The 27,828-nt window shown below is 43.0% G+C and overlaps 1 protein-coding gene across 4 annotated transcripts in view; it reads left to right on the plus strand.

The window, feature by feature from the left end:
- smpd3 (sphingomyelin phosphodiesterase 3) overlaps positions 1-27,828 on the plus strand; it is an 84,073-nt gene that overhangs the window by 22,235 nt on the left and 34,010 nt on the right. For 3 of the 4 annotated variants that reach the window (XM_034122173.1, XM_034122176.1, XM_034122177.1), the window contains 3 exons: positions 13,324-14,016; positions 15,731-15,982; positions 16,447-17,395. In XM_034122173.1, coding sequence (XP_033978064.1) covers positions 13,715-14,016; positions 15,731-15,982; positions 16,447-17,395 — 1,503 coding nt within the window. In that variant the 5' untranslated portion in view covers positions 13,324-13,714. The remainder of the gene's footprint in view (positions 1-13,323; positions 14,017-15,730; positions 15,983-16,446; positions 17,396-27,828) is intronic. The other variant, XM_034122175.1, reaches the window with a different exon arrangement.

Here is a 27,828-nt window from a genome sequence, read left to right on the forward strand (position 1 = left end):
GCCTGGAGAGGTTGGCCCAGAGTGGGTAACGCCCAGATTGCACCTGCCCCTTGAGACGTCGCCCCCCAGAACTGGGGAACCGCCCAGGGCTGGCCCACCTTCATCTGTGTCATCTCTGAGTACCACGGCGCCCCGACGCGATCCGGCGCTACTAGGATGACTGACAGACGTTCTCGCCTCACTCTCCCCAGGAGAGGGAGAATGAGACGCAGCGGTGGAAAGGCGTATAGCAGCTTCCTTGGCCATGGCTCGTGTGCAAACGCGTCCACCCCCAAGGGCGGGTCGTCGCTCAGGGCCATGGAGAACCACAGGGCACAGTGGCTGTTGCACCGGCTGGCGAACAGGTCCACCTCTGCTCTCCCGAACTGGGCCCAGATCTGCTTCACCACCTCCGGGTGAAGCGTCCATTCGCCTGGCAGGGGGCCGCCCCTCGACATGAGGTCGGCCCCCCTGTTCTCCAGTCCCGGGATATGGAGGGCTCTCAGAGATAACACCACCTCTGAGGCCCATAACCACAGTTTCTCCGCTATGGTCAACAGAGCGGTGGAGCGGACTCCGCCCTGCCTGTTGATATAAGCCACTGTGGTGCTGTTGTCGCTCCTGACCATTACATGTCTCCCCCAAATTAAGGGTTTGAAATGCTGGAGGACTAACACTACCGCCCGTAGCTCTAGGAGGTTGCTGTGTCGAGACTCTGTTAGAGACCAGCGCCCACCTAGCTCTCCCCAGGCAGGTCCCTCCCCATCCTGTTCTGGACGCGTCCGTGAACACTGTGATGTAGGAGCTCCCCCGTCCCAGTGGAGACCCCCTCCGGAGGTGATCCGGGGACCCCCAGAACCGGAGGTTGCCCTCCACTGAGGGGGGGATGGTCACCAGACGCCGTTTGTGCCTCTTGGGATCTAAACGCAGGCTGGAGAACCACCTCTGCAGGCGGCGCATATGCAGTAACCCGAGCGGGACCACAACGTGAGCAGCCGCCATCAGACCCAGAGTCTGCATGATAGTCAAAGCTGTCACTGTCGCCCCCTGTCGCAGCCTGCGAACCGCCCGAAGCAGGGACCCGCGTCTGCTCTCTGACAGGGTGGCGCGTAGCGCGTCTGCATCGAGCACCACTCCCAAATACAACGCCTGTTGGTGAGGTATGGGGGTGCTCTTCTTCCAATTGATCGCAAAGCCCAACTTGGTTAGGTGTGTGATCAACTGTGCTGTGCAAAACATTGCCTGTTCCCGGGACCCGGCCATGACTATGAGGTCGTCCAGATTTAAAAAAACTCTCATGCCATGAGCGCGCAGCGGCTGGAGCGCTGTGGCCACACATTTGCTGAACGTGCGTGGGGATAGGGAGTAGCCGAACGGTAGTCTGTTGTACTCGTAGGTTTCCTTTTCTATTTTTAAAACTCATAAACAACCACTTTCCTTGCTGGTTTGGTTTCAGCAAATACACATTTCCTCTCTCAGCACCGTGTGATACCATATGGGAACTCATTTTCAAATTTTCCACAGATTTCCCTCGAAGGTTTATCACTCTAACCCCGCTGTGAAGTCCAAAATAACGTCTAAATGTCATGTGTGAATTTTCCCACTGTGGTTTTTTTAACTGTGGCAAAGCTGTCAAGGATTTTCATCTGACATCAAAACATAAATATGACCTTGCTACTGAAAGCATGCTGGGATATTACCACAGGCACATGTCTTCTAATTAGGGCCACACGATGATATGTTTCTCTCATCTTCGGCTGTTTGGGCGACAAGCCAAACATAATTAAAGTCCTCGGCCAAGCGTGTTGGTAAAATGGTGAAAGTGGTTTGGGAACGTTGTGTGGCAAATGGATATAAAATATATTTTCGTGGCATAAATGAGAGTGAAAATGTTCTTGTGTGATTGTGTTTTGACAGTGGAACACTGCAGCTGTAACACATGTAGAGCAAATCAATGCTGACCAATCTATATGTCTGTCTGCAGCCAGGCCACAGAGCAGGGCAGTGTGGAGTGTGTGTGTGAATGATGTATATGTGAGTGTGTGTTTTGGGGCTGGCATAGTGTGTGTTTGTTAGTACTTGTGGGAGTTGATAATGTGCAGCTTAATGCCCCGGTCAAATATTGATGACTTCATGTACCGAGAGTGAAAACTCATGTCTGGCTGCATTATCCATGCTTGTTATTGTGTGTGTGTGTGTGTGTGTGTGTGTGTGTGTGTGCGTGCGTGCGTGCGTGCGTGCGTGCGTGCGTGCGTGCGTGCGTGCGTGCGTGCGTGCGTGCGTGCGTGCGTGCGTGCGTGCGTGCGTGCGTGCGTGTGTGAGTGTAAAGGCCGTTAGACTCACATGGGGAGGGGAAAGGTCAGAGTTCAGTAGGACAGAGAAGCATGAAATTGAAAAGGGAAGCAGAGAAAGACAAGAGAGAATGAGCGCTGAACGGTAAGAGAAAAACAGAAGGTATATAGTGTGTTTAATGTTGTGTTAGTTGTCGTGTCTCCACATATTTGGTCCATCTGCTGTTCTGCTGGCAGTATTGTGTATTTGACTGTGTGATTATTTGTTATTACCGTCTATATGTCCTCTCCATCTGCTCTTGCATACAGCTGGTATAGAGGTTTTGAAATTGTGATACAAATCTCTGGTGTCCAGAAAGTTGTGAATCTGATACTGCTCTATAACTCATCAATGGTACATTAGACGACCATACAGAGGACTAGCTTGTGTTATGTCGTGCAACAGAGTAGTGCAGTGATGATGTATTTCTGAAGTACAAACTAGCATCATAAGGGCTCCCTCGACAAAAAGCACTGGGATTGTTGCATTGTATTTTAGAATATTCCAGAAAATATAATTTTTGGCAACACACGTTTTTTATACCTAAAGGTTTTGTTGAGCAGGATAATCTCCACCTATTAACACCACTTTGTGATTTTTGTGATGAAGGTTTGGGGTCTCATTTAGCTTCTTGTTATGATGCCCACATGTTTTTCAGCAAGGTAACATCTCCATATTGACACCACGTTCATGATTTTGGAAGCTTACATCAGAATCAGAATCCAGTTTAGCACCAGGTACGTTTACACATACAAGGACTGTGCTTTGGTGTCTGCTGGTGCCAACATAAACAATCTAAGAGAATAAGTTGCAATAGTAGGTCAAACATTTTAAAATAATTAAAAGAAGTCTTTTTAAGAAACCATTTTAAAGAAAAGTTTACACCCAATTTAAATTTAAATATTCAAAGAACCGTAAAAGCTAAAAAGCTCTTAGGACAATGAGTATATGACAATATATGGCAAACTGCATTGTATTATATTTTAAGGTGGAGGGCTGTGCAGACATGTGTGCAAAAATGTGCAAAAGATAGTCAGAGAGCTGATCCTGAACATGGCTCACAGTATATGCTATCACAAGAAGTAAAAAGCTAACATTAGGCTATAAACCACCCCGCTAAGCTAAAGGTAGCTATTCTGCTGTTCGGCGTGATGACGGTTAGCAGTCTAATTTAGCTGCTTAGCAACGGTCGTTTTTAAGACAGATAGAAGCTTCGAAGCTACACCAGTGAGGTATTTATATATTTATATTCATAGTACATGAGGTGAAAATATCTTAGGCTTGTGTTAACCACAGATCTTATTTCAAGCTTCAAACCAAACACACATTCCAAAAAATGTTCACTTTGAAAGAACCGGAACTGGTAAAATACTAACGTTGTTCCGTTTTTCAGGACTCATTCCTGCACCAAGCATATAGAGAAATGAAACCCATCACTCTGAGGTATTGAATCTGGAGGTATATCCACTGAAGCTGGCTGTTGTGGATTACACTGAGCAAACAGCCGCTCTGCACACATTAACACATTCATGCATACACACAGGCACGTGCACAAAAAGACACACACAAATTGCTCATCTGAGCTCGGCTGTCTGCACTGATAAAAGTATGGATGGTTGGCCAGAGGTCTGCTGGGTAATTCTGATTTGATCTACTACTGACCTACTGAATGTGAACAATGAAACTGACTGCGCTGCTTTGCAGTTCTGAATGAGTGTATTGTCTTATAGTGGCTGCCATGCTGCTGTGATTGATGAGAGGGATATTATTATTTGTAGAAATAAGTAAGGAAGACATTAGTTAGTCTTGTAATTAATTTATTGAAGCTTTACTTTACTTTGCAGGTTTTCTTTTTAAACTGTGTCTTCTTTCAATTATGAGGCCACTCAGTGATGAACACATACTGTTTCTACTTTTTCTCACGTCTCTCATGTCATGCAAGCCACACACAGTGGTGTGTTTTGTAGCTTTGCTGTCTGTTTACAGTTAACATTTGGTAGTATGCTAAAGTGATTCTAATACGGATGGAGCCTAAATGTATTTGTTATTTTTGTGTCTTCATAGCTCTTACGTTGATATTGGAGTTTTCATATATATATATATATATATATATATATATATATATATATATGTATTCTACGGAGCCCCTAAAGGGACATAGAAAAAAAAAAAGAAAACAGAGAGAGAGAGAAAAAGAAAAGTCGGGATCTCGGGTATCTCGTGCGCAAGAGAAACTGTAGTATTCCATTCCTTTAAATTGAATATTTAAAATACAAATTAGCAAAATAAAGACAATTACACTGCGCTAAACAGCCAACTCGACAAACAGCAGAGAACTTAAATAGTATGTAATTATATCTAAAACCACAAGACGTTAATTACCTGTACTCGGTGCGCCATACTGTATAGAGCACACAAAAACAAACATTTATAGAAAACCTCCTGAGACCAGCGGTAATACGGCTGTGAAATATTGAGTAATTAGCTGTGAGCTTCCCTTTAGCTGATGATTAATAATTTGACAATTGATCCAGTCTAGTTGAGGAGCCAGGGCATCATGGGAGTTGTTGTTCCGCCCCGATGTTCCCAGAGGCCTGAATCAGCCCAGATCACTTTGTTGTTGATGGAAATTTGAAGCCATTGACAAAACCACAGTTCTTAATTGATTGGCAAATAACCATCTAGGGAAAAACCTATGACATGGGTATCACTTGTTTCAAGTTTAAACCCCTGTCAGACTATTTAAACATGAACTTAACACGCCTCATCGTCTCCCCACACTACACAGACTCACACTTCAGGATGAGTGTGTCCTGTGTGTGTGTGTGTGTGTGTGTGTGTGTGTGTGTGTGTGTGTGTGTGTGTGTGTGTGTGTGTGTTTGTGTGTTTGTGTGTGTCTCTGTACACTGTCTGCCCGCCTCACTCGTACAGTTACTAAGTGCATGTGACTGGGTCACCATGACAACAGAACTCCCTGGAGCATGCCGAGAGCAGAGTGACGTCACTGGTGTGTGTGTGTGTGTGTGTGTGTGTGTGTGTGTGTGTGTGTGTGTGTGTGTGTGTGTGTGTGTGTGTGTGTGTGTGTGTGTGTGTGTGTGTGTGTGTGTGTGTGTGTGTGTGTGTGTGTGTGTGTGTTACAGTGTGTGTGTTACAGTGTGTGTACAATACATGTGGCAATTGCTAAGTGACCTGCTAGTCCTGTAGAAGCTGCTGGAGTACTGTTTGCTGTGTGTGAGAAACAAACACTAGGCATTAGAAGCAGGCAGGGCGTAATTACTCTGATGTGCATTCACTATTTTAGTTTCTGCCAGATGGTCTTATTTGTCTTATCAGTTTTCCCTCTGTAGATGTATGTAGAGCTGTGTGTGTGTGTGTGTGTGTGTGTGTGCGTGCGTGTGTGTGTGTGTGTGTGTGTGTGTGTGTGTGTGTGTGTGTGTGTGTGTGATCCCTGCTATGCTCCATTAAGCCCCTGCTCTACATTGTACTGACAAACGCACCCACATACAGTACATTCACATGAACACACACATAATAGTTATACACGAAGATACACACCCAAGCTATTGATGGGCTCACACACAAAAAGTGAATACGACCCTTTTCATACTCGCATGCACCCACACGCTCACTCTGAGGCAGCGAGCGCTCGCACACAGTTTTTCTTGGGTTTATCCAGACAGACAGTATTGATCGGGGCTGAAGAGGAACAGTCATTTGAGAAAACTTCAGGCAACCGCAGTTCCAGGGATGAATGGTCAAAGGGATGTAAAAAGGGATGAAGGAATATGAGGAGGGAGGAATTAAGGGTTGAAGGAATGAAGGGAGGGATGATGGGATGTAAGGAAGGATGGAGGGATATGGGTAAAGATGAGGTAAAAAGGGAAATGAATGACTGGAGGGCATCTCCTTTGATCTATGTCGTGTTGTGTCTCCCTTAAGTCTGTTAATGCATACTTGTTTATTGAAATACAAAACCAAGATGGAGTTATGTATTTATGTTGCTTAATTTCTATTTGTGGTCTAGAAATGAAGAAAAATAAGGAGGTAGTAAGTAAAGATCTGCAGCCTCTGTGTGGTCACCAGCTGCTTCAATCCCTCATATGTCATATTTCGTTTCATCCCATTGGGTTCATTACGTATGTAAATGAGGGAGAAGTCATTTTGAAGTTGCATTGCTTTTGGCTTATGGAGAGGCAAACTCCCACACTGCTTGATTAAAGCACCACTCATCAAATTGTACCCAGACACCGGCTGTGAGTTTTCCTCTCTCTGATATGTAAAACAGGGATGTCTGGGGATTCATTCATTGCAGGGCCACATAGAAAACAAAAGAAAATCTGAAAAACAATATTTACAGTGACTATTGGTTCACAGCTATCTCATTTTTCAGCCAGAAGTTGGTCAAGCATGACTCACCATAAGGACACAAAATAACATTTGTGACCTCTCAAATTCTCATCTCTTGCTCCACTGATTTATGTTTGTATCCATAGATAGATCAAAGTGCTGCTCAGAGTAATGATCTACTGAGAATTCTCTCCCAGTTCTGCAGTTCAAGAGGGCTTTTTAGCCTTTTTTAGTTCATTGTTTGGGTTTTCTGATCCGCAAACATTTTGTAGTCCTACATGTTTAAGCCATAGATGTTTTCTGCTTGTTCTGATGCCCTAATGTGGCCAAAAATCAGTTAAAGATAATTCAATCAACCATAAATCTTAACAAACTAAATATAATCATGTCATATGAGCAGAGAACTTTGACAATTGTCTTATTCATGATTCAATTGGGTATACTACATTTAAAAGTGAAATAGTAACAATAGATGTTTAACTTTAATGTTGATATTTTAAACCTCAACCCGGAGCATGACCACACTATCAATCATCCTGAATCGAGCCTGAACTGCAGAACTCTAATGTCCAATCAGTAGTTTATTTTGGACCAAAAGGGAAACAATCACGCTCCTCTTACCTTCAGGCTTTGGGGGACCTATCAACACCTAAAGGTTTCATTATGTACCTTTCTTGTCACAAACTTGGATACACAAGGATAAGGACTCAAATGCACAACCCGGGAGCCAGAGGTAAAGTACAATTAATATACTTTATTTTGCACAAAAAAAAAGGTATACAAAAGGAAATCGCTCACAACGTGAGGAACTAAACTAATGACAAGTTTCAGGAACATAGGCTTGAGTCAAAGATAAGTATTTCAGTGACGAGCAGAGTACTGGCATGAGGACAGGACAAGACGAACTGACAAAGAACAAAGGGAAGCTGGGAACAGGTGGAAACAATCAAGGGCGGGGCTTGTGCTGATGATGGCGGGAAAAACACACAAGGGGAGGAAGAAACAGGGCCTGAAATGAAAGAGGTAAGTACAAAATAAAACAGGAAATGACAGACATAAACAAAACTAACACATTTGACGAGACACAACATTTCTGGCCCATGGAACCAAGTAAGCAAGACATTTCTCTGCAGTCTAAAAGTACCAAATGCTTAGCCAGTTGACCCATAACTTTGTAAGGGATACTTTTTTAAGATAAGTAAAAGAGGAGCAGTATACTCTGTACAATGTCGACATCTTTAAGAATAGAAACACAGACGCAGGGTTTGTCCCCGTTAGTCAACATGGTTCCTCTGGTGGCAGCAGGATTCAGGAAACACTATCTAATTAGCAGACTTCAGCTCCTCCGCATCACCAGAACAACAGAAAATGTATCTGTAAACATGTTTATGTCTGCATGTATAAGTCTAGTCTGTTCTATGGTTGTATGTCTGTGTCTGAATGTGCATGTGATTTCTTGCCACTAAAATGTCTGCAATCATTCTCTTGGATCTTTTGCAGCCGCTGTGTATTTCAGCTCTCTGTAAACCCACGTGTTTAGGTATGAATTATGCACTGCTGCGTTTCCCCTGATAACACTAAGTGTGACAGTTTGAGCTTGCTGATATATCAGCTGTGATTGATGGGTGTTTTTCTACGTTCGGTTGATGATGACAACTGCAATTCCCGAAAAGGCAATCCTTAACAGCATCAGAGGAAAACAGATGAAAAGTAGATTACTTTAAATGTGGTGGGTCATCAGATTTTTCCCTGCCTAATAAAAGAAGCCTGAATTGGAATGAGAGGCTCTCTCTGCCTTCAGCTGGCAGCTTCCACAATGTGATCCTGGTGAGCTGTCTGCCCGAGGAAGGCAGGAAATACAGCAGATCCACAAGGAAAAGCTCGACAAATACACTTTTTTGTTTTCGTGCCAAGAGTTACATATAAAGATCGATATCGCTCTAAGTAACAATCTTCTCATCTTACTTTGGAGAGGAGGCATTTCCGGAATGTCAAACTACTCCTTTAACTCAACTCTGCTTCCTTACATTTTCTGGGTCTTTCAACTGCATTTTATCTGAGCAAACTCCATCATGTACATTGTAAATAATGTAAGCACACGGTACCATCACAAACTTTCTGTAACATTGCAAGATGTGGCTTTTCTGCTGAATTCCTGTGGTATTGGAATAATCTGAAAAATGTTCATTTCCCCACTTAGTTGGACTGGTTTGTCTTTAGCTTTAGCGCTGTGTATTTTGGCCCGAGACACTCTGTGGCCACATTCAAGTGGTGAGATGAATGTGTGTATCATCCTCTCTACAGCACAGCGATAGTAAAGCACTGTGCTGTGAATATACTGTGGTATATTTCCTATTCGACCATCTAACAGAAGTTGAAACCCATATGAATCATTTTGTTGGTTTTTGTTCTTAAAACTGTTACATTTCCCATGCTGGGGTACCACTCTCCGTCACTGACTTTCTTTCTGCTCGCTTCATCCTTTGTTTATGCTAAATGCATAGCAGCGTTCCATAGATAAGTGGTTTAAACAGTGCTTTAACCAATTACCATCACAGTCATATTCACAATTTCAAATACAGAGTAAGTAAGGGTCATAACCTGTGTCTCAAGTAAAAGAGCAGAGATTGCCAGGAGGCTGAATCTAAAAGGAAACTCTGTCTGTTGAACGCTAATCTGCCAGACAGTCAGACGTCAGGTCAGTAAGTCTTTCAGGCAGTAAAACAGTCAGCTGGAAGGCAAGGCAAGGCAAGGCAATTTTATTTATATAGCACTTTTCAGCACGTGGCGATTCAAAGTGCTTTACAGATTAAAAGCAAAAGACATTTAAGAACAAATACAGCATAAATACATTATTAAAAAGGCATTTAAAAACAGGCATAAAAAGCAAAGATAATGAAATAAATAAATAAACACAGCAGGTACAGAATACATGACTAAAAAGGCATACTGTAGTGTGAGTATGGGCAGCTCAATTAAAAGCAGCGGCAAATAGGTGCGTTTTTAGTCGGGATTTAAAAATAGGAAGTGTTTCGGCGGACGTGCACGGTTTAGGCAGTTTGTTCCAAATTGTTGGGGCATAATAACTAAAAGCTGCTTTTCCATGTTTAGTGGTTAATCTCGGAACAGAGAGCAGACCCGACCCAGAACACCTGAGACTCCTGGATGCTTCATAGTGATGGAGTAGGTCGTCTATGTACCTCTGTCCTAAGCCATTTAGTGATTTAAAAACTAGCAGTAGTATTTTAAAATCAATTCTTTGGCAGGCTGGAAGCCAGTGTAATGATCTCAGAACCGGAGTGATCCACTTTTCTAGTGTCAGTGAGTACTCGAGCAGCAGCGTTCTGAATCAGCTGCAGCTTTCTGATAGATTTTTTTGTGAGCCCTGTGAATACACTATTGCAGTAGTCGAGTCTACTGAAAATAAAAGCATGGACAAGCTTTTCTAAATCCTGTTGCGACATTAGTTTTTTAATCCTTGATATATTCTTCAGGTGGTAGTATGCAGACCTAACAACTGTTGTAATGTGACTGTTAAAATCCAGGTCTGAGTCCATCACTACACCCAGATTTCTTGCTTTGTGAGTTACTTTATAGTCTGCCGACTGAAGCTCTGTGAATACTTTTAATCGGTCCTTCTTTGCTCCAAAAACAATGATCTCAGTTTTTTGCTTGTTCAATTGGAGAAAGTTCTGAGTCATCCAGTCAGTGATGTGCTCAATGCACTTGCTCAGTGTTCTAATCAGGGAGTAGTCTCCCGGTGTAATTTAAAAATAAATCTGGGTGTCGTCTGCATACGTAGATGTGATAGCTTAGATCGCTCTTTTTAATCATTTCAGCCAGAGGTAGCATATAAATATTAAAAAGCAAAGGTCCTAATATGGAGCCTTGAGGAACCCCGCATGACATATTTATCAGGGTTGATTTGTAATTGCCTATTGAGACAAAGTTTGTTCTGTCCTTCAAGTAGGAGCTAAACCAGTTTAGAGCTGTTCCTGAAACTCCCACCCAGTTTTCAAGACGGTCTAGCAATATGTTGTGGTCAACAGTGTCAAAGGCAGTGCTGAGATCTAATAATACTAACACTGATAGTCTGCCACTGTCTGTGTTTGGAAGAACAGAAATAATAGGCGCTTTCACACCGGAGTACTTTTCCCAGTATAGTTCCGATATAGTTCCGAATATTTGCGTTCACACCAAAAAAATCCGGAACTAGAACTTAGTTCATGAGAACTTTTCCACCCCCTTTTCAGTCCCTGCTAGAGAGGTGGTACTTTCATGGGAGAAAAAGGTTCCCATTTCTGATTGGCTGGGCGGATTGCAAACCACGCCCTGTAAAACTCCAAAAAGGTTTTGTGAAGCCGCCATTTTATTTGCTCGCATTAGCATTATTAGCATTAGCCCAGCGCACAAACGCAGAGAGACTAACTTATGGCAACACAAAACAAAACATGGGAGCGGTGGAGTGATGAGGAGATATCGGCGTTCTGGCGATTTACTCGGAGGGCTTCAGTAGAAGCTGCTGGGACTCCCAGCAGCTTCTACTGAAGCCAGTCCCCAACTCCGGGGACTTCCGGCCGGGGACTTCGGGTGGCAGTATACGCCGTGAAGTTGTTTGCGGCCTGCCAGTAAACCAAAGCAGAAGAAGAAGAAGTGACGTCAGCGGCTTCATTTGCCTAATCCTCCCTCAGGGACTTATTCCGGTGTGAACGCGATCTGCTCTTTAGTTCACCAGAACTAAAGAGTTCTGATGAACTAAGTACGGCAAAGTACTTGGTGTGAAAGCGCCTAATGTTAGACCTACTGGTGAGTCAGCAGGTCATTTATCACCCGGTCAAGCCACACAAGAAGTAGTTAAACATGAGTGACAGCTGTTCTGATAGATACAGGTGTAGTATTCAGAGGATTAACTTGTCAAAGAAAATAATGAGAATGGGTATCATAGTGGTGTTTGTACCTTTGATGCTCTTTCAATTGTGACAATATAAGGATAGTTATGATTTAGTTTTTACTTACAGGCTTTTCTAAAAAAAATTGTAAAATACATGACACAATCATATTATTTGACAGTTTTACATGCTTTACTGGAGATATTGCCTTTGCTCTATGTGTTAATATGTGCTGCCATGTAACACATCTTAACCTAACGTGTGTAAAACATATAGTGAGCTTCAGCTGTGTGATTGATGGACCGTGGAGTCATTTTGCAGTAGAAGTGACACTGTGTTAGCTCAATAAGGTTGTTGCACTGCTCTGGTGGTCCCTGTGGGGTATCTGAGGTTACACTGAGGTCAGCTCTCTTTGTGTCTCACTAAAGCCCTGGCTGTTGTCATGAATGAATTCATCCATTCATTATTTATTTATACTGGTGGAATTGATTCTAGCCATGGTGGTTTGTGTTGGTAATGTAGTTAATGGAAAAGCTGTCATCTGTGGGAAGAAAGACATTGAGATGTTTTAAACAGTAGTGTTAGGCATCATTTCATTATTATCCTGTTTGTGTATTCCTGTACTTTGAGAAGAAAAAAATCACTGCTCACTTCCTGTTGAAAATGGACCTTGTTGTAATGATTGGTAAAACATGGCAGAAGCTAAGCATAGTAAAATAGCCTTTGTAAAAACTTCAATATTGAGAATATAGCTTATATCACTATATGTATCTACAGTTTATTTACAACTTGTAAATAAACTGTAGATACATATAGTGATATATACTTGTAAATTACAAGACACTCAGCTAACCTAATGTAGCATTGCTATAGGCTCATATATGACAGTCGTTTATTCATCAAGCCTTCCAGCAGACAGGAAACTAGGAAGGAAACAATGAAGTCTGTGTGTTTACTAGATAGCTTATTAGCCCTGCTAGCTAGTTTTCAGTGTGTGCTTCATAACTTAGATAAAAGGTTGGATTAGATTCATGTTAAAACTAAAACTAAAAGCTGACATGAATATCAGGGGCATGTTTTAGAATCTTAAACATAATGTGTCATGGGAAGTTTGATAAGGAATCTTAGCTAGCTGCTTTTGGCTAGCTAAGTGATTTAAAACATTCACATATTATCACATGTTTTTTCCTGACTACATCTTCTTGCTTTTCAAATTAGGTTACATAACATGATACTTATCCTCTAGTCCTGAATTAATTAATGTATAGCGAACTAATTTGCAATCTGTTGTTTATGAGCTTGAAGACCAAATAGCAGAGAACATATCAAGAAAATAAACAAGTTCTGCCATTAAAGATTAATGAGGGTTTCTTAAAGAAAAAGTTAAAACACATAATATATTGGCCAACATTGGTTCTGTCAGGAATAGTTATTGGAGTAATTATTCTAGCAGATTGAGCTATCAAATTCAGTTGTAAGGTGTACATTGTATTTCATGGAACTGTATGCTATTGAATATGACTGCTTTTTTATTCTGTAGATCCAGTATAAATGTACGATATGTATCTTCATTAGGAAACAATTTAATTAAATGAACTAAGTTTGATAGGCAATAGCATTACTGAACATCTGGATGACCCATCAAAAAACAAACACACCTAAACAGAATAAGATTATTTTGGGTACACGGTTCATTTTGCTCCTATGCTTATGTCAAGTCAATTACTGATCTCCTGCCTCTTGTTCCTCCCCCTCCTTATTCTCTTACCTTCTCCAGGTCCTGGGGAAAGGGTGATGTTTACATTGGAGTCCTCGCAATCATAGATCCATCATCAACGGAAACGCTCTCATCATGGAAACCACCTACCTCCAGACTGCCCTCCTTGACCCCCCCTGCAGAGGGTGTAATTGCTGAAGGAGGGGCAGTATTACTGAGACAAGCTTGCCTGTGAAGAAGAGAAAAAAACCACACAAAACATGTAGTGTACCTCTCTGCAAGTAGGGGGGAGGGTCTATATTTTAGTCTGATTTATGTTTAATTTATTTTCAGTTTATTTGTATCTCCGCAACAGATTTGTGTAAGCTTGTTAAGAGCGTGTATGTCGGTGTGGACATAGCGTGAGGAGAAAGTGACAGAGAGAAATACAGAGGGAGAAAGGAGGGAAGAGATGGTTCTCCACACCACCCCTTACTCCAGTGCCTGTCTGCACTTCCTGGATGGCCTGTCGTGGAGCCTGGTGTTCCCCTGCTACTGGCTCCTGGACCAGCTGCTGGCCTCCTGCGTGGCCACCTCTCTGGAGAAGCGCCAACGCTCCCAGGACCCCTGCTCCTTCCTCACCCTGTGTGTGCTGATCTCTGCGCCCCTTTACCTGCTCCTCTTCCTCGCCTCCCTGCCCGTCGCCCTGCTGGGTTTCTTCATCTGGGCTCCCCTGCAGGCCGTCCGCCAGCCGTACCTGTACACCTACCGCAGGTTAGTGATAACAATTTTCAGCATTAGTATGCATATAGCTTCTTAAAATAATGTCACTTGTACTGGAACTACACAGTGTGGTAAGAATTGATACATTGGAGAGTAGGGTTTGTGATAAGATTGAGGCCTTTAGGTGAGGTATGTTCTCCATAAAAAAAATATGGTTTCCTAAAAAACAAGTAATAACTCAAACTAATGGGCGTAACACACACCTAGTGTAACTGTAGAGTCAAACTATCTGGAAGACTCCTGTGCATACTGTACATGTAGGTTAACATAGACAGGGGTGCACATAACTGGTACGCAGGTACGCATGCGCGGCAAACATCTGAAATGCGTACCGTCACTTGTCTCACTATTTTTTTACGCATTTGCGTACCGGCGGACTTGTGAAGCATTTCCACTGGACGACAGAGCCGGGCGCCGTGCTCACAGATGTGGCTGCTGTTAATGTCGGTGTGTACAACGGAATTGTGCCACCCATTACATGTTACATGTCACTTGTTAGACGCTTTTATCCAAAGCGACTTACATACTCAATACTGTGGGCAATCCCCACAGGAGCAATTTGGGGTGAAGTGTCTTGCCCAGGGACACAACGACATGCTGACTGCAGTGGGGTTTGAACCTGTGACCCCCTGATCCCAACACCAACGCACTAACCCACTGCGCCACACACCCCCGTCGACATTGGCAATCTTCAAATGCGCTGTTTCCAGGCGAGCGCGATTCATTGTCGATTTGTTCCTGTACCATGCCTCACAATGATTTTCCGAATCTATTTGAGGTGAAAAATAAGCCATTCACTTGCAGAGTCATGCTTCATGTTATATCTACAGTGCCAGTCGTTCCAAAGGTTTGGAGATTTGATGAGGCAGAAAATGAAGTCATTATCTACTGTAAATGCTTATGGGTCTGGCTTCCAGCTGCCAGGCTCAATCAGTTCCAGCGAGCGTTTGGTTATCCAAACACAAACCAAAATGGCTACCCACTATAACCACACACTTTGAAATACTGTTCAAGCTCTGTTAGCTGTGGGAGAGCAGCACTCTCTCTGGGTTCCTTGCTTTTGTAGTGGTATCCTAAGTTAAATGTGATATTCCCTTTGTTATCTCTGTTGGTTTCCAGTAACTACTGTGCTTTCCCAACATTGATGTGATGATTGCTGAATGTTATATATACTAATTCTTCCATAATATGAGATCAAAATAGCAGTGTTTTTTATGGAATAAGTCAGATCTTGGTTAAAAAAACATGATAAAATACAAATACATTTGAGTTATAAGGAGGCCAACCACATAACAGAATCAGAAAAGGGAAAAAAAGAAATGTGTGAAAATGGAGGCTTCAGTGACCATAACTGTATTGTAAGTTAGGGAAAACACTATTTTACATTAGTATGCATGTCGATTTGTACCATTAATGTTACTTTACAGGCAGAAACTAAGGGTGACTTTAATAAAATTGGATATTTAGAGCCCAGAGAAGCTGATCGGGCCATTTTAGTCTTTTATGCTAAACTAAGCTAATGTCTGCTGGCTTTACCTTCATGTTTAGCATACGGACATGAGAGTATCTACTTATGTGACCTGCCCAAAAAAGTTAACAACCATGTTTCTCTAAAATCCAGATATTATTTTCAAATAAGTTTAATAGCGATTTGTGTTCCTCGCAGTTTGACTTGATATATAATGTTGCTGCTTACCTTGTGCAGACCAGACAAACACCAGGCCGAGCAGGGCCAGGCCGGGCCGGCGGGGGCGGGTGTCGGGGAATGGAGGCCCCAGGGACGGAGCTTCTGTTTCTGCAGCGCCAACGTGTGCCTGCTGCCCGACTCCTTGGCCAGGTTCAACAATCTGTCAGACACCCACCGGAGGGCCCGCGAGGTCGGGAAGAGGATCCGCAACGGGGCCAGTCGGCCTCAGATCAAAATCTACATCGACTCACCGACCAACACTTCCATCAGGTACCGAGAGTTTGGGTGCTTTCACTTATGTCCTAGCAGTATAAATTGTTATCATATTTATACATTTGTATATGTTTACAAGTAAGTGTGTATGTATGTATATGAACAGTGTATGTAAGAGTGTGTGACTATCTGTGAAATCATCCCTCGGTTTTATTCGACCCTTGACAAAATATGAACTCTATGTATTGTCAGGTCATCAGTTTGAATTTAACTCTAAATATGTTACTGCTTAGTTTTTAGTTTGTCTTTTTTAGTTTTTTTTTATATTTTGTATTTCAGTTGTATCATCTTTTTCATGTTTTCTCAGCTGTGATTTATCTATGCTACATACATAATATGAGTTTATACTCTGAACAAAGTTGATCTGTTTAATGAAATAAACTGATAAATAAAAAGTAAAAAACATTTACTTTTATCATAAATTCCAATCAAACAAATCGTTCTTTCTGTTCCGTCCTCAGTGCGGTCTCCTTCAGCAGCCTTGCCACAGGGTTCCGCCGTACCTCCTCTCTGGACCAGCGTCCGGACCAAACATACACCACCAACGGTCCGGCCGACACAGAAACAGAACCCCCCACCGAGTGCCCAATCCACCCCTCAGGTGCCCCAGACTGCCCCGTCCACCCCTCTACAGGAGACCAGGGTTCCTCTGACTGCCCCCTGCACCCAGAGGGAGAGGTCACGGCGGCGGACTGCCCGCTCCACTCCGCAGAAACCAACGGCAGCTCAGACTGTCCTGTCCACGACCCGGGGGAGGGTCCGGACTGCCCCCTGCATACTACAGGGCCTCAGAGTGGCCATCATGACTGTCCCATGCATGGGGAAGGGACCCCGACCAAACCTTACTCAGATTGCCCTGTTCACACCTCAGGGGTTCAGATCAGCATCAGCGCCCCAGAGCCAGACCCTCAGGAGGAGGAGGCTGAGACAGGGAACCACAGGGGTGGGGAGCCGGCGGGGGGAGACACGGGCAGCATGACTGCCTCAAGGGAGTCCCTCACCCGTTACCATGGCGGTGACGGTGTTGGGATATCTTCCAACAACACTCTCTCTCACGTCCCTCGCACGTCAGTCTCTAAGCGCCCTGGGAGAAAACGCCGCCACGGAGACGAGACGTTCGACCACGAGATCTCCGCCTTCTTCCCTGCCAACTTGGATTTTATGGCTCTACAGGAAGTGTTCGACCACGGATCAACCACTAAACTGCGGCGGCAGTTGCATCGCTACTTCCCCTACGTGCTGAGCGATGTGGGCCGCTACGGCTGGAAAGGATGCTGCTCCAGGTTCAAGTTCCTGAACAGTGGGCTGATGCTGGCCAGCCGGTACCCCATCCTGGACGCTCGCTTCGAGTGCTACCCCAACGGGAGGGCAGAGGACGCTCTGGCAGCCAAGGGCGCGCTGTTTGCCAAGGTAAGAAACGTTACCTTCTCAGCCTCTTTGTCTTGCTTTCTATGTACAGTTGCACAATGCAAATTCCACTCATTAGAAATGTGTTGGAGGAGTTAGATGAGAAATGCAATTACCCTCTCGTTCACCACAGCCAGAAGATGCTCATCTTAGCTTAGCATACAAACGGAAATGGAAAAAAAGCTTCTTTGGCTCTTTCCGTTAGAATTGTAGATGTTTATGCAGCCTCACTGTGGCCAAGAAACCTTTTGTCTCAAAATAATCTCACATATAACACCAACCAAAACTAATATAAGTTAAAAGCGTATTTTGTTCAGATTTAAGTTCATGGGATATATTTATTTTGAAGAAAGGCAGGCTTTTAGTCACTAACTGCATCTAGTCTTTATATTTTTGCCTACAAGTGCACGAAGGTGTAAAATTGTCATTTACATTTTCGAAAACATTGTTGTTTTTTTGCCATGGTTTCGCTCTCACTGAGACCAATTTCAGTGAAAAATAATTACACTGCCTTAATTCTTGTTGAATCATTTCAAAATCAGACAGCATGTCATTCTAATTACATTGCAGATGTAACGGGGAAAATATCGTTGTTTCTTCCTCTCATTTCCTTTCAGTCTGATCTGAATTAGGAGCTCATTTTGTGCCTCTCCTGCAGCAGGAATGTGTCTGAGCTCTGATCGCTGCCATTTCAGCCAAAAGCTAATCGTGTCATCTCTGGTGCATCTCATCTGTAACTTTGGCAAGGCGGTAATTGAATCTGCCCATTAGGTCTATTTATACTAAATTAACTTATAATACATTGTTAGAGAGTGTGAAAGAGAGCATTAAAGAGGGACAGAGAGACAGAGTTAAAATGAGCTTCCAGTTGTTTGCATTATTTAATGTAGATCTCCGTAGTATGATAAAGGGTTCATAATGTAAAAACTTTGATTCAGCAATATCTGTCTGCACTGCTCCATAACCCATCTGGTTTTGGTTTGTTTGATGTGTTAAAACACTCATGTACACCCACTTTAATTCACACATTACACATCTGTCATTGTGGTGAGTGCACGCAGCAGTAATTACAAAACACTCACAACCTTTCCACCTCTCCCACTGTTCCGTGGAAAAAGCAAACAAAAAAAAGCATGTCCCCATTTTCAAGGTCTTCAGCATTACATGTTTTTAAAGAGGACATATAATGCTTATTTGTAGGTGTATATTAGTATTTAGTGCCTCTACTGCAGTGGTTCTCAACCTTTTTCTGCTATTCCCCACTTTGAACAGGTGGGCCTTTTCAAGCCCCACCTGTTCCTCATCGCTCCAATAAAATGGTAGGCCAAGCTTAAAATTGTCAAATGTATCGTTCTATAACAGGGGTCTCCAACCTTTTTTAGGGTGAGAGCTACTTTCAAAAAATAAAACAAGTCGTGAGCTACTTTTACTCCTTTTTTTTGTTTTTTGCAGTGTATATATTTAGCACATTTTAACATTATGATATGCTGACCTTTAACCTTTGTGTGCTGTTTGGGTCTGTGGGACCCGTTTTCAGTGTTTACTCAAAGAACATGTATTCAATTTAATTATTTTAACCTGCTTTATTTGGGGGTGGACCTCACATCCTCTAGGGGGGTCCTCACCCCCTCTAGGGGTGGTCCTCACCTCCTCTAGGGGGTGGACCTCACATCCTCTAGTCTAGGGGGGTCCGGGGGCATGCACCCCCCGGGAAGATGTTTTTTTAAATGTTGAAGTGAAATGCATCAATCTGGAGCACTTTGAGCACAACATGAATTGATGGAAACAGCTCTCAACACTCAGATGAAAGGGAGCTGTAGACTTTTCAATAATCCAAACATCTTTAGAATATGATCACAACCAATAACAAATCATTTAACCTCTTAAGCACGGCGGTCCCCCCATTGGACCCCTCCCACCGTTTTGTTTTCGAGATAATGTCTCAGGGCTTCTTAACATTTATGAAACTATTAATGTGTAGCACCAGATTAACGGGAAGAATCTTAGCTAACTGAAGATATGAACCATTTTTACCAAAACAAAACACAAGTCTCATAAGAAGCGTCTAAATGACCCCTGAGCGAAAAGATTCTAACGCACTGCGGCACACAATTCAAGATAAAAATACCCTTATTACTTATCGTAGCTGCACATACAATATAGCCGATTAAAGCTGAGACTCCACTGATTATTTAGGTATAGTATCATCACTGAGCGATCCTAAATTGCGACAGGGGAAGCAAACACAGACATCACAACACGTACCTTTACGGAGCTTTTACGGCAGATCGTCTCACCGTAGCTGTCAATTAGGTCAAAAGACGTGTTCAATGGCATTAAAACGAAAAAAAAAAAATCTACAACTGTTGATCCATAGGTTGATAATGTACCTGTGCCTTTTAAAAAATTATTTATAATCCATAATTCCATTTTTTATGTAAAAATCGGAGCGGAAAAGTTAGCTGCTAATGGTAGCCACCAGAGTGTATGCAGCTTCCGGTTTTGGTAACGCGTCACTCTCACTCCTTATTTGTTAACGTGTTGGTGTGTATATAACTTTCCCTCGATTCCATTGGCTCTAGCGGTTATAAAGAGATTTCATTCATCAAAATCGAGCGAGGGGGGCTAGAGATAGGTCAAATCCACCAAATGACCCCAGAAGTGGGGTTTTTTGGCTAAATCTCTCTAAAAATGTCAAATTTCACTTGTTTTGCATCAATCTTGATACAGGGTACTTATTATATGTTGTACTTTGGATTCCTAAAGCTTTTAGTCTACTAACCCATCATCCAAGGGTAGTTTTCACTATCTGTAACAAATAATTTTTGGACGGACACTATAATTTACAGTTTTTTACTATGTAAAATCTGAATTTTCTTTAAAATAAAAAACATCTATATTGATTCTGACTTTTCTAAATCCAACTCACAGGTTTATCATTACTTTGAGAAAAAAGATGATTAATTTAACCCTTTTAGAAGGGAAGATATGGTCATTTGTTCTGGGAATGTCATTTTCGAGCCTGAGACCTGAAAAACAGGCTCAGGGCTTAAGAGGTTAAACTGGTTTATTCTTATCTTATGTTACCTAGCATTCTATCTTTTTATTTATGCATATTTTACTAATCTCTCCCCTTTTAAACAGTTTTTTATTTTTAGTACACATCGGAATGATTTCTTACTTTATTTTTTACAACTATATTAAATAGATAAAGGTGTGCTCTCCCTAGCTCTCTCGCTCTCTCTCTCACTCTCTGTCTCGCTCGCTCACAGAAGCTGTGTGCTCCTCCGTGGTGATGACGGCTTGCGTTAAAAAATAATAATAAACATAGGCCTATTTGTAAAGTGGGGGGACACAAACGGGATTTCGAAAAGTGTCACGGTTAAACTCCTTTAGGTGCCGCTCCACATTGCTTTTCTTCCCGACTGCAACGCTGTTGTGTGTGTGTGTGTGTGTGTGTGTGTGTGGTGTGTGTGTGTGTGTGTGTGTGTGTGTGTGTGTGTGTGTGTGTGTGTGTGTGTGGTGTGTGTGTGTGTGTAGTGTGTGTGTGTGTGTGTGTGTGTGTGTGTGTGTGTGTGTGTGTGTGTGTGTGTGTGTGTGTAGTGTGTGTGTGTGAGAATGTGGCGACACTGTGATGGATCGTTGGAGCTATGTGCAGCTCAAGGCATATATGCTCGAACGGGAGCTGCCTGGACGCTGCAATCATGTTGCGCGCACTATCCGTGCTGAGTGTGCTGACTTTTCGTACAATGTCCCACTGTCTGGCTACCTGCATAAAGTCAAGTGCTCGGCGCAGTTGTCGGCGAAATGTCGCTCCTCTGTTTTCATTGAAACAGCTCCTTATATCCGTTAGCGCAGCTAGCTAGCACCAGATGCTAACAACAACAACACGTAAGGTGTGCCTCACTCGCGCCACACATACACACACCCTCCCGGTCCTCCCGATGGCCAGTCCGGGCCTGCCGGTGAGCGTGGAAGTGTAGTCTGCCACAAGCGGGCGGCAGGAGCGGGACCGTCAGTATCAGCTTGTAGATGGTATTTTAAACTCGATGCGCTCTTTGACACTAATATATATATATTAGGGCTGTCAAGTTAACGCGTTAATAACGCGTTAACGCAAAAAAAAATTAACGCCACTAATTATTTTAACGTGATTAACGCATATGTATTTTTTGTCCTCAGCCGCCCCGTAGTTTCAGACATTTCGCCGACAACTGCGCCGAGCACTTGACTTTATGCAGGTAGCCAGACAGTCGGACATTGTACGAAAAGTCAGCACACTCAGCACGGATAGTGCGCGCAACATCATTGCAGCGTCCAGGCAGCTCCCGTTCGAGCATATATGCCTTGAGCTGCACATAGCTCCAACGATCCGTCACAGTGTCTTCACATTCACACACACTTTGTATTGTATTAATGTATGAGAGAGGTTCCAGGTTGAATTGAGGCGAATATTTGTAATGTTCAGAGGTTGTTGTGTTTAATATTCATGAGAATATTTGTCATTGTTCAAATGATAATAAACAAACATATAAAGCATATTTGTCCACTCATATGTTGATAAGAGTATTAAAAACTTGAAAAATATCCCTCTAAGGTACATTTAGAACAGATAAAAAATGTGCGATTAATTTGCGATTAATCGCGATTAACGATAGACAATCATGCGATTAATCGCGATTAAATACTTTAATCGACTGACAGCCCTAATATATATATATATATATATATATATATATATATATATTTAAATGGAAATTTGGGAGCAACACAGCTCAAACATGACTGTTGGGTATTATACATTCTACATAGCCTACAGATAACACATTTATTTAACCTGTGTATTTTCACAGTTGTACACCTAGAGGTTATTGGCCACTCCAAATTCCTCACACACCTGTTAAAGATGTGTGTACAGTGGGAAAAACATAATACAATTACAAAATAGACAGTCCAAATGACAAATTATAGAACATAATCTAGAAGGATTTTTCATATGTGTACTTTTTCATGTTAGGCTGATTTATGCTTCTTTTAAAATGTAGTCCTTTTTATAAGAAAACAAACAGTAGTGCAGGGTGTAAAGCAGTGACCATCAACTGGTGGCCCGCGGGCCACATCCGGACCGCCAGACATTCTCATCCGGCCCGCACGGCGAGGTTGACTGTGGCGTTGGCGGAGTGGTTAGTGCGTTCGCCCCCCACCCATTTTTTTTTTAACAACGTCTCGTGAGTAATGTGCAGTACCGGAGTCCAACAGAGAGGCAGCAGCTGCGGAACAGTAGCCTGCGTACTGCGTAGCCTTCCCTGCCTTGAAGAAGAAGTGATCCTTTGTTAGCGTGAAGAGTCTGCTTTACGCGCAGTAGCCCCGCTACGAGGCTCCGGCGAGTTGACAGTCCCCCCCCCCCCCCCCCCCCCGTCAACAACTTCCAAAATTCTGGGCTATATATAAAAATAGCTGGCCCCCGAAAGTGTCTCTTGCACCTCATTCACACCAACGCAACTCCAGTTCAAGCTCCATGCTGGAGCTTTTCAGGTTCAGAACCGGTTCTTCGGTTTAGCTCCAGCTCTTTTCACACCGCCCAGAGTCCGACTGGTGCTGCGTCATTGCGTCATCGTTTGCGTCATGACGTCACCGTTTGCGTGCCTGCTTCATAAAGCCAAACCGCGCGGAAACCCCTCACAGCTCACACCGACAACAACAACAATGGCCGATTGTGCTCCAGCTTCCTCTGTACCTCTTCGGAAGACCAGATTCCCAGTAGGTAGCTGGTCTTGTCAGTGGACCACTGCTGCTTGTTAAGTTTCTCCATTGTTGTGTACAAACTGGATAAAACGCGGGCTTTTTGTTGTTGTTCAGGAGTTGACAAATGTAGTTGGTGATCCCTGGTGTAAAGCATTAAACCACAGTGTCAGTTCTGTGTGTACTCATCAGTGATAGCCAGCAATGCTTATTAATGAATGTGTGTGTGTGTGTGTGTGTGTGTGTGTGTGTGTGTGTGTGTGTGTGTGTGTGTGTGTGTGTGTGTGTGTGTGTGTGTGTGTGTGTGTGTGTGTGTGTGTGTGTGTGTGTGTGTGTGTGTGTGTGTGTGTGTGTGTGTGTGTGTGTGTGTGTGTGTGTGTGTGTGTGTGTGTGTGTGTGTGTGTGTGTGTGTGTGTGTGTGTGTGTGTTGCATTTATCGGCCCCGTACTGTGGTTGTCATGATGTGAGCTTGGATCAGATCCAGTCCTCTGTATGTGTCCTGATGCTGATGATGAGTACCTGTACCACAGCTTGCTTGCTGACAGACTCCCTCTGTTGGCCCTGCTGCCTGCTGACTGTCACTGTGGTTTACAAGCTGGTCTCACATCCCATCTCACCTCCTCCTCCTGTCTGAGGTCATCCCAGGTCCTCCTGACACCTGGCTGTCAGCCAACTGGCAGCTACCTGTACCAAGGCAAGCTGCTTACTGCCACCAGAGAAGGAAAGCAAACAATGTTAGACTAAATTATTTCCCCTCCTGACAGGAAATGCTTATTTAGACTGCAGCCAAACCCACATGTCTCCCAATCCAGCATGTCTGTCCCTTTGCTCTAAATTCATACTAACTTCTTTATTCATACTTCTTTAACACATAAAGAATTGGCACAGTCACTGAAAAGCATTTTGTGGGATTGATTGTCACTAGTCTGTAAAGATTTGTCCACTTACTTTGGCTGCTGGGTTCGCATCCTTCACACATTTAGAAGCAGAAAAATATAAATGTATTTGAATTGAAAATTATTTTTCGACTTTGGCAATAGTGGTTTGATCAAGTCATCTTAAATAAAGAGACACTAACAAAGGGTTTTCGTTTGCATAATGAAGTATTATGGTTCAGTAGTTATCAACTGATCATAAAGCATAACATTAACGGTTGATGACCAGTTTTGAATCTGCAAATGCATATAACAATTCTTTAAGACGCTGAGTGATACAGCAAGACCAAAAGTCTACATTTTCTTTTACCACTTCCATCTCCAAGTCAATATATATTTTTTTTTAACCTGTTTTGGTTCAATATCCAAACTAAAGGTGCATTCACATGATACGCAACTGTGTGTTTGCTCACTGCGTTGTTGGTTGCAGAGGTAAAACAGCCAGTTAATCTTTGTTTCTATGGTAACCACCACTGTTAGCTTGGGTTAGGGTTGTACATACAGTTGTGATCTGATTTGTTTCACATGGAAAGATTAAGCAGTAACTTGGTTAAAGTTGAGATAATAAAAACTTTGAGCACAGCACTCACCGACAATTCGGAGCAGTGTGCAACGCCAAGGGTAGCACTTAGCCTAGCCGTACGGCAGTGTTCCCTCTACGGCAGGGGTGGGGAACCTTTTTCCTCTCAAGGGCCATTTCAATTTTTTCAACATCCTCCGAGGGCCGTACAAATTATTGACCTCTGCTTAAAAATACTAAAATCACAGCCCATTCATTTGGCCTTTCTTTCATGCTGTGCAAAGAAAAAGCAACCTCTTAATCCAGATATCTTACCATGACTCGCGCATGCATGCACGTGCACGGTGTGGCATGACCACCAAATCAGAAAGATATGGACACAAGATGTGTGCAGATGTATTTAGTTTCCTATCCATGTGGACATGATTTAAGTGGGGGGGGGGGGGGGGGGGGCTAACCTCCTTTTTTTAAATGTTGAAGTTAAAAGCATCCATCTGGTGCACTTTGAGAGCAACATTAAGAGATCTACTGTATGGATACATCTCTCAACACCCATATGAAACAGAACTGTAAACAGATTAACTTTTTCTTCATGGATATTTTACAAATCACTCCCCTTTCAAACTATATTCTTGTTTATTAACAACACCATTAACAACTTTTCTTTACTGTCATAGTATTTTAGACCTGTTTACTTTATTCTCTTATTTTTTTACAACTATAATGATCATATAAAGATGTGCCTTAACCTCACTGGTTGTAGAAAAAGCTTCTTATATTCGTTAGCATAGCTAGCTAACCAGATGCTAATAACAACAAAGTTATTGACTGTATGATCAGTATGACAGATGAACAGATCGCCACTGGGCTTTCAACTAAAACACAGCCACGCAAAAACTGCGGCATGTGTATGGCTCCTTATGGGTACTGCAATTTCTGATGTGCCGGAGCCGCGTTCTGGTGCTTTCCGTCAGAACTGCACCCCTGTCAGACGAGACATATACCACGTGATGACACGTTAGGCTCGTGTTGTGTTCAAGGACCCTGACCTTGGCCAGGAAAAACAGGCACTCGCTTGTTTAATTCTTTTGCGGTCTAGATTTCTTTAATTTTTTTCTTTTTTGCGTGTGTTTATAAATTACCTCGAGGGCCGTACCAAATGGTCTGGCGGGCCGGAGGTTCCCCACCCCTGCTCTACGGATTCCCAACGCCAGCGTAGAGCCGTTTTGCTGTTTGTCATGTGAATGCAGCATAGGTCTGTGGTTTACAGAAGCTTATGAGATTTTAACATTGAATTCGACGACAAATACTTCAATAAATACCCCGCTGGTGAATGTCGGAAGCTTCTATGTGTGGAGGAACAGTGCTTGCTAGAAAGCGACTAAATGAGATGGCTAACGGCATCACACTGAACATGAGCGCCTTGAGCTTAGCGGTGCAATAGTTTATCTTGTTTAAAGCCTACATTAAAGGGGACCTATCATGAAAAGTGCACTTTTGTACGTCTTTTATACATGAATATGTGTCCTCGGTGTTCCAGGGAACTCACCAAGTGTCAGAAAACACAACCCTCTCTTTTCCTCCATACCCAAATCTCTAAAAACGGGGCTGCAACGGATCTGATACAGACTGATCCAGATTTGAATTATTTTCTACGTAACAAAAGTTTCAGTTAGATTTTTTTTAGCCGGTCAACATGTTGAAATCTTCCGGACAAAATTAGAAAAGTGCCGGTCAAAGGTCTTCTTTAGCCGCGTTCACACCGGAGTACTTTTCCCCGTACTTTTCGCGTGTAGTTCCGTTAGTACCCCTTATGTTGCGTTCACACCAAAAAGAGTACTTCAAGCCGGGAACTTTTACCCCCATTTTTAGTGCCTGCTGAAAGATGGTACTTTCCTGGGGAAAAAAGTGCCCCAGTTCTGATTGGCTGGGTGAATTGCAAACCACGCCCCGTAAAACTCTGAAATGTTTTGCAGAGCCGCCATTTTATTATCCTCGCATTAGCATTATTAGCATTAGCATTCGCCCAGCGCACAAACGCAGAGAGACTAACTTATGGCAACACAAAATAAAGCATGGGAGCGGTGGAGATGAGGAGGTGTCGGCGTTCTGGCGATTTACTCGGAAGGCTTAGCTTCTACTGAAGCCAGTCCCCAACTCTGGGGACTTCCGGTCGGGGACTTCGGGTGGCAGTATACGCCGTGAAGTGGTTTGCGGCCTGCCAGTAAACCCAAAGCAGAAGAAGACGAAGTCAGCGGCTCATTTGCGTAATCTTCCCTCAGGGAACTTATTCTGGTGTGAACGCGATCTGTACTAAGTGCCCTGGGGTAATAAGTGCCGGGGCACTGAGTGCCAGCACTAAGTACAGCAAAGTACTTGGTGTGAACGTGGCTTTTGTTATTTATTGAGCTTTAAAACAAATGAATAATGACTCTATATAATCATATAAGAATAAAACACGGAGGATGGAGATCTCTTTTTCTCCCCCTCTTCTGACAGCCCAGCAGCTGATCTCAAAGCACGCTCCCCTCTCCTGCAGGGGGGCGTGGTCAGCTGCAGCTCACAGAATCAGCCCCCTACAAAAACAGGGCTGGAAAGAGCAAATAGAGCGAAATGAGGCATGGCTAAAATGCAGGATCTGTTTGGTATTTTGAAAAAAAATATATATTTATATACTTTATATAGGTATGGCCCTACAATATATTGTTCAAATATAGCATGATATGTCCCCTTTAACTTTTAGTTCTGGCAATGTACACTTCAAAAAGTGTTAAAGGTCTCCTATTATGCAATTTGTAGGCATATATTATGGGTCTCAGATATATACAAATATATAAAAACATGTCTATGATGTGTTTAGCTCAAAATACCAAACAGATCATGCATTTTAGAATCCCTCATATCCCTCTATTTCAGCCCTGTTAGAGAAACTCTGATTCTGGGTCCTTAAGAAGAAAAGAGGAGGGGGAGCTAATGCCTGCTCAGAATTCTACCGGCAGATACAGTTAAATGCTACCGTGATTAAACGCCATCATGTTCCAAACCACATCAAGGATTATTTCTGAAACAGTATGGAGCTCAAATGCTTTTTCTCTTGCCAGTTTACCACAAGGTGAGTTCCTTTTTATATTTCCTGCTTCTTCACACATGTGCTCTCTCCAGTACAGGTTAGCTCTGAGTGTTAGCGATGCTTGCTAATGTAAACAAAGACCATATTACGTCCAAAACACCTCAGGCAT

The sequence above is a fragment of the Trematomus bernacchii genome, unplaced genomic scaffold, assembly GCF_902827165.1.
Source record: "Trematomus bernacchii unplaced genomic scaffold, fTreBer1.1, whole genome shotgun sequence".
Lineage (NCBI taxonomy): Eukaryota > Metazoa > Chordata > Actinopteri > Perciformes > Nototheniidae > Trematomus > Trematomus bernacchii.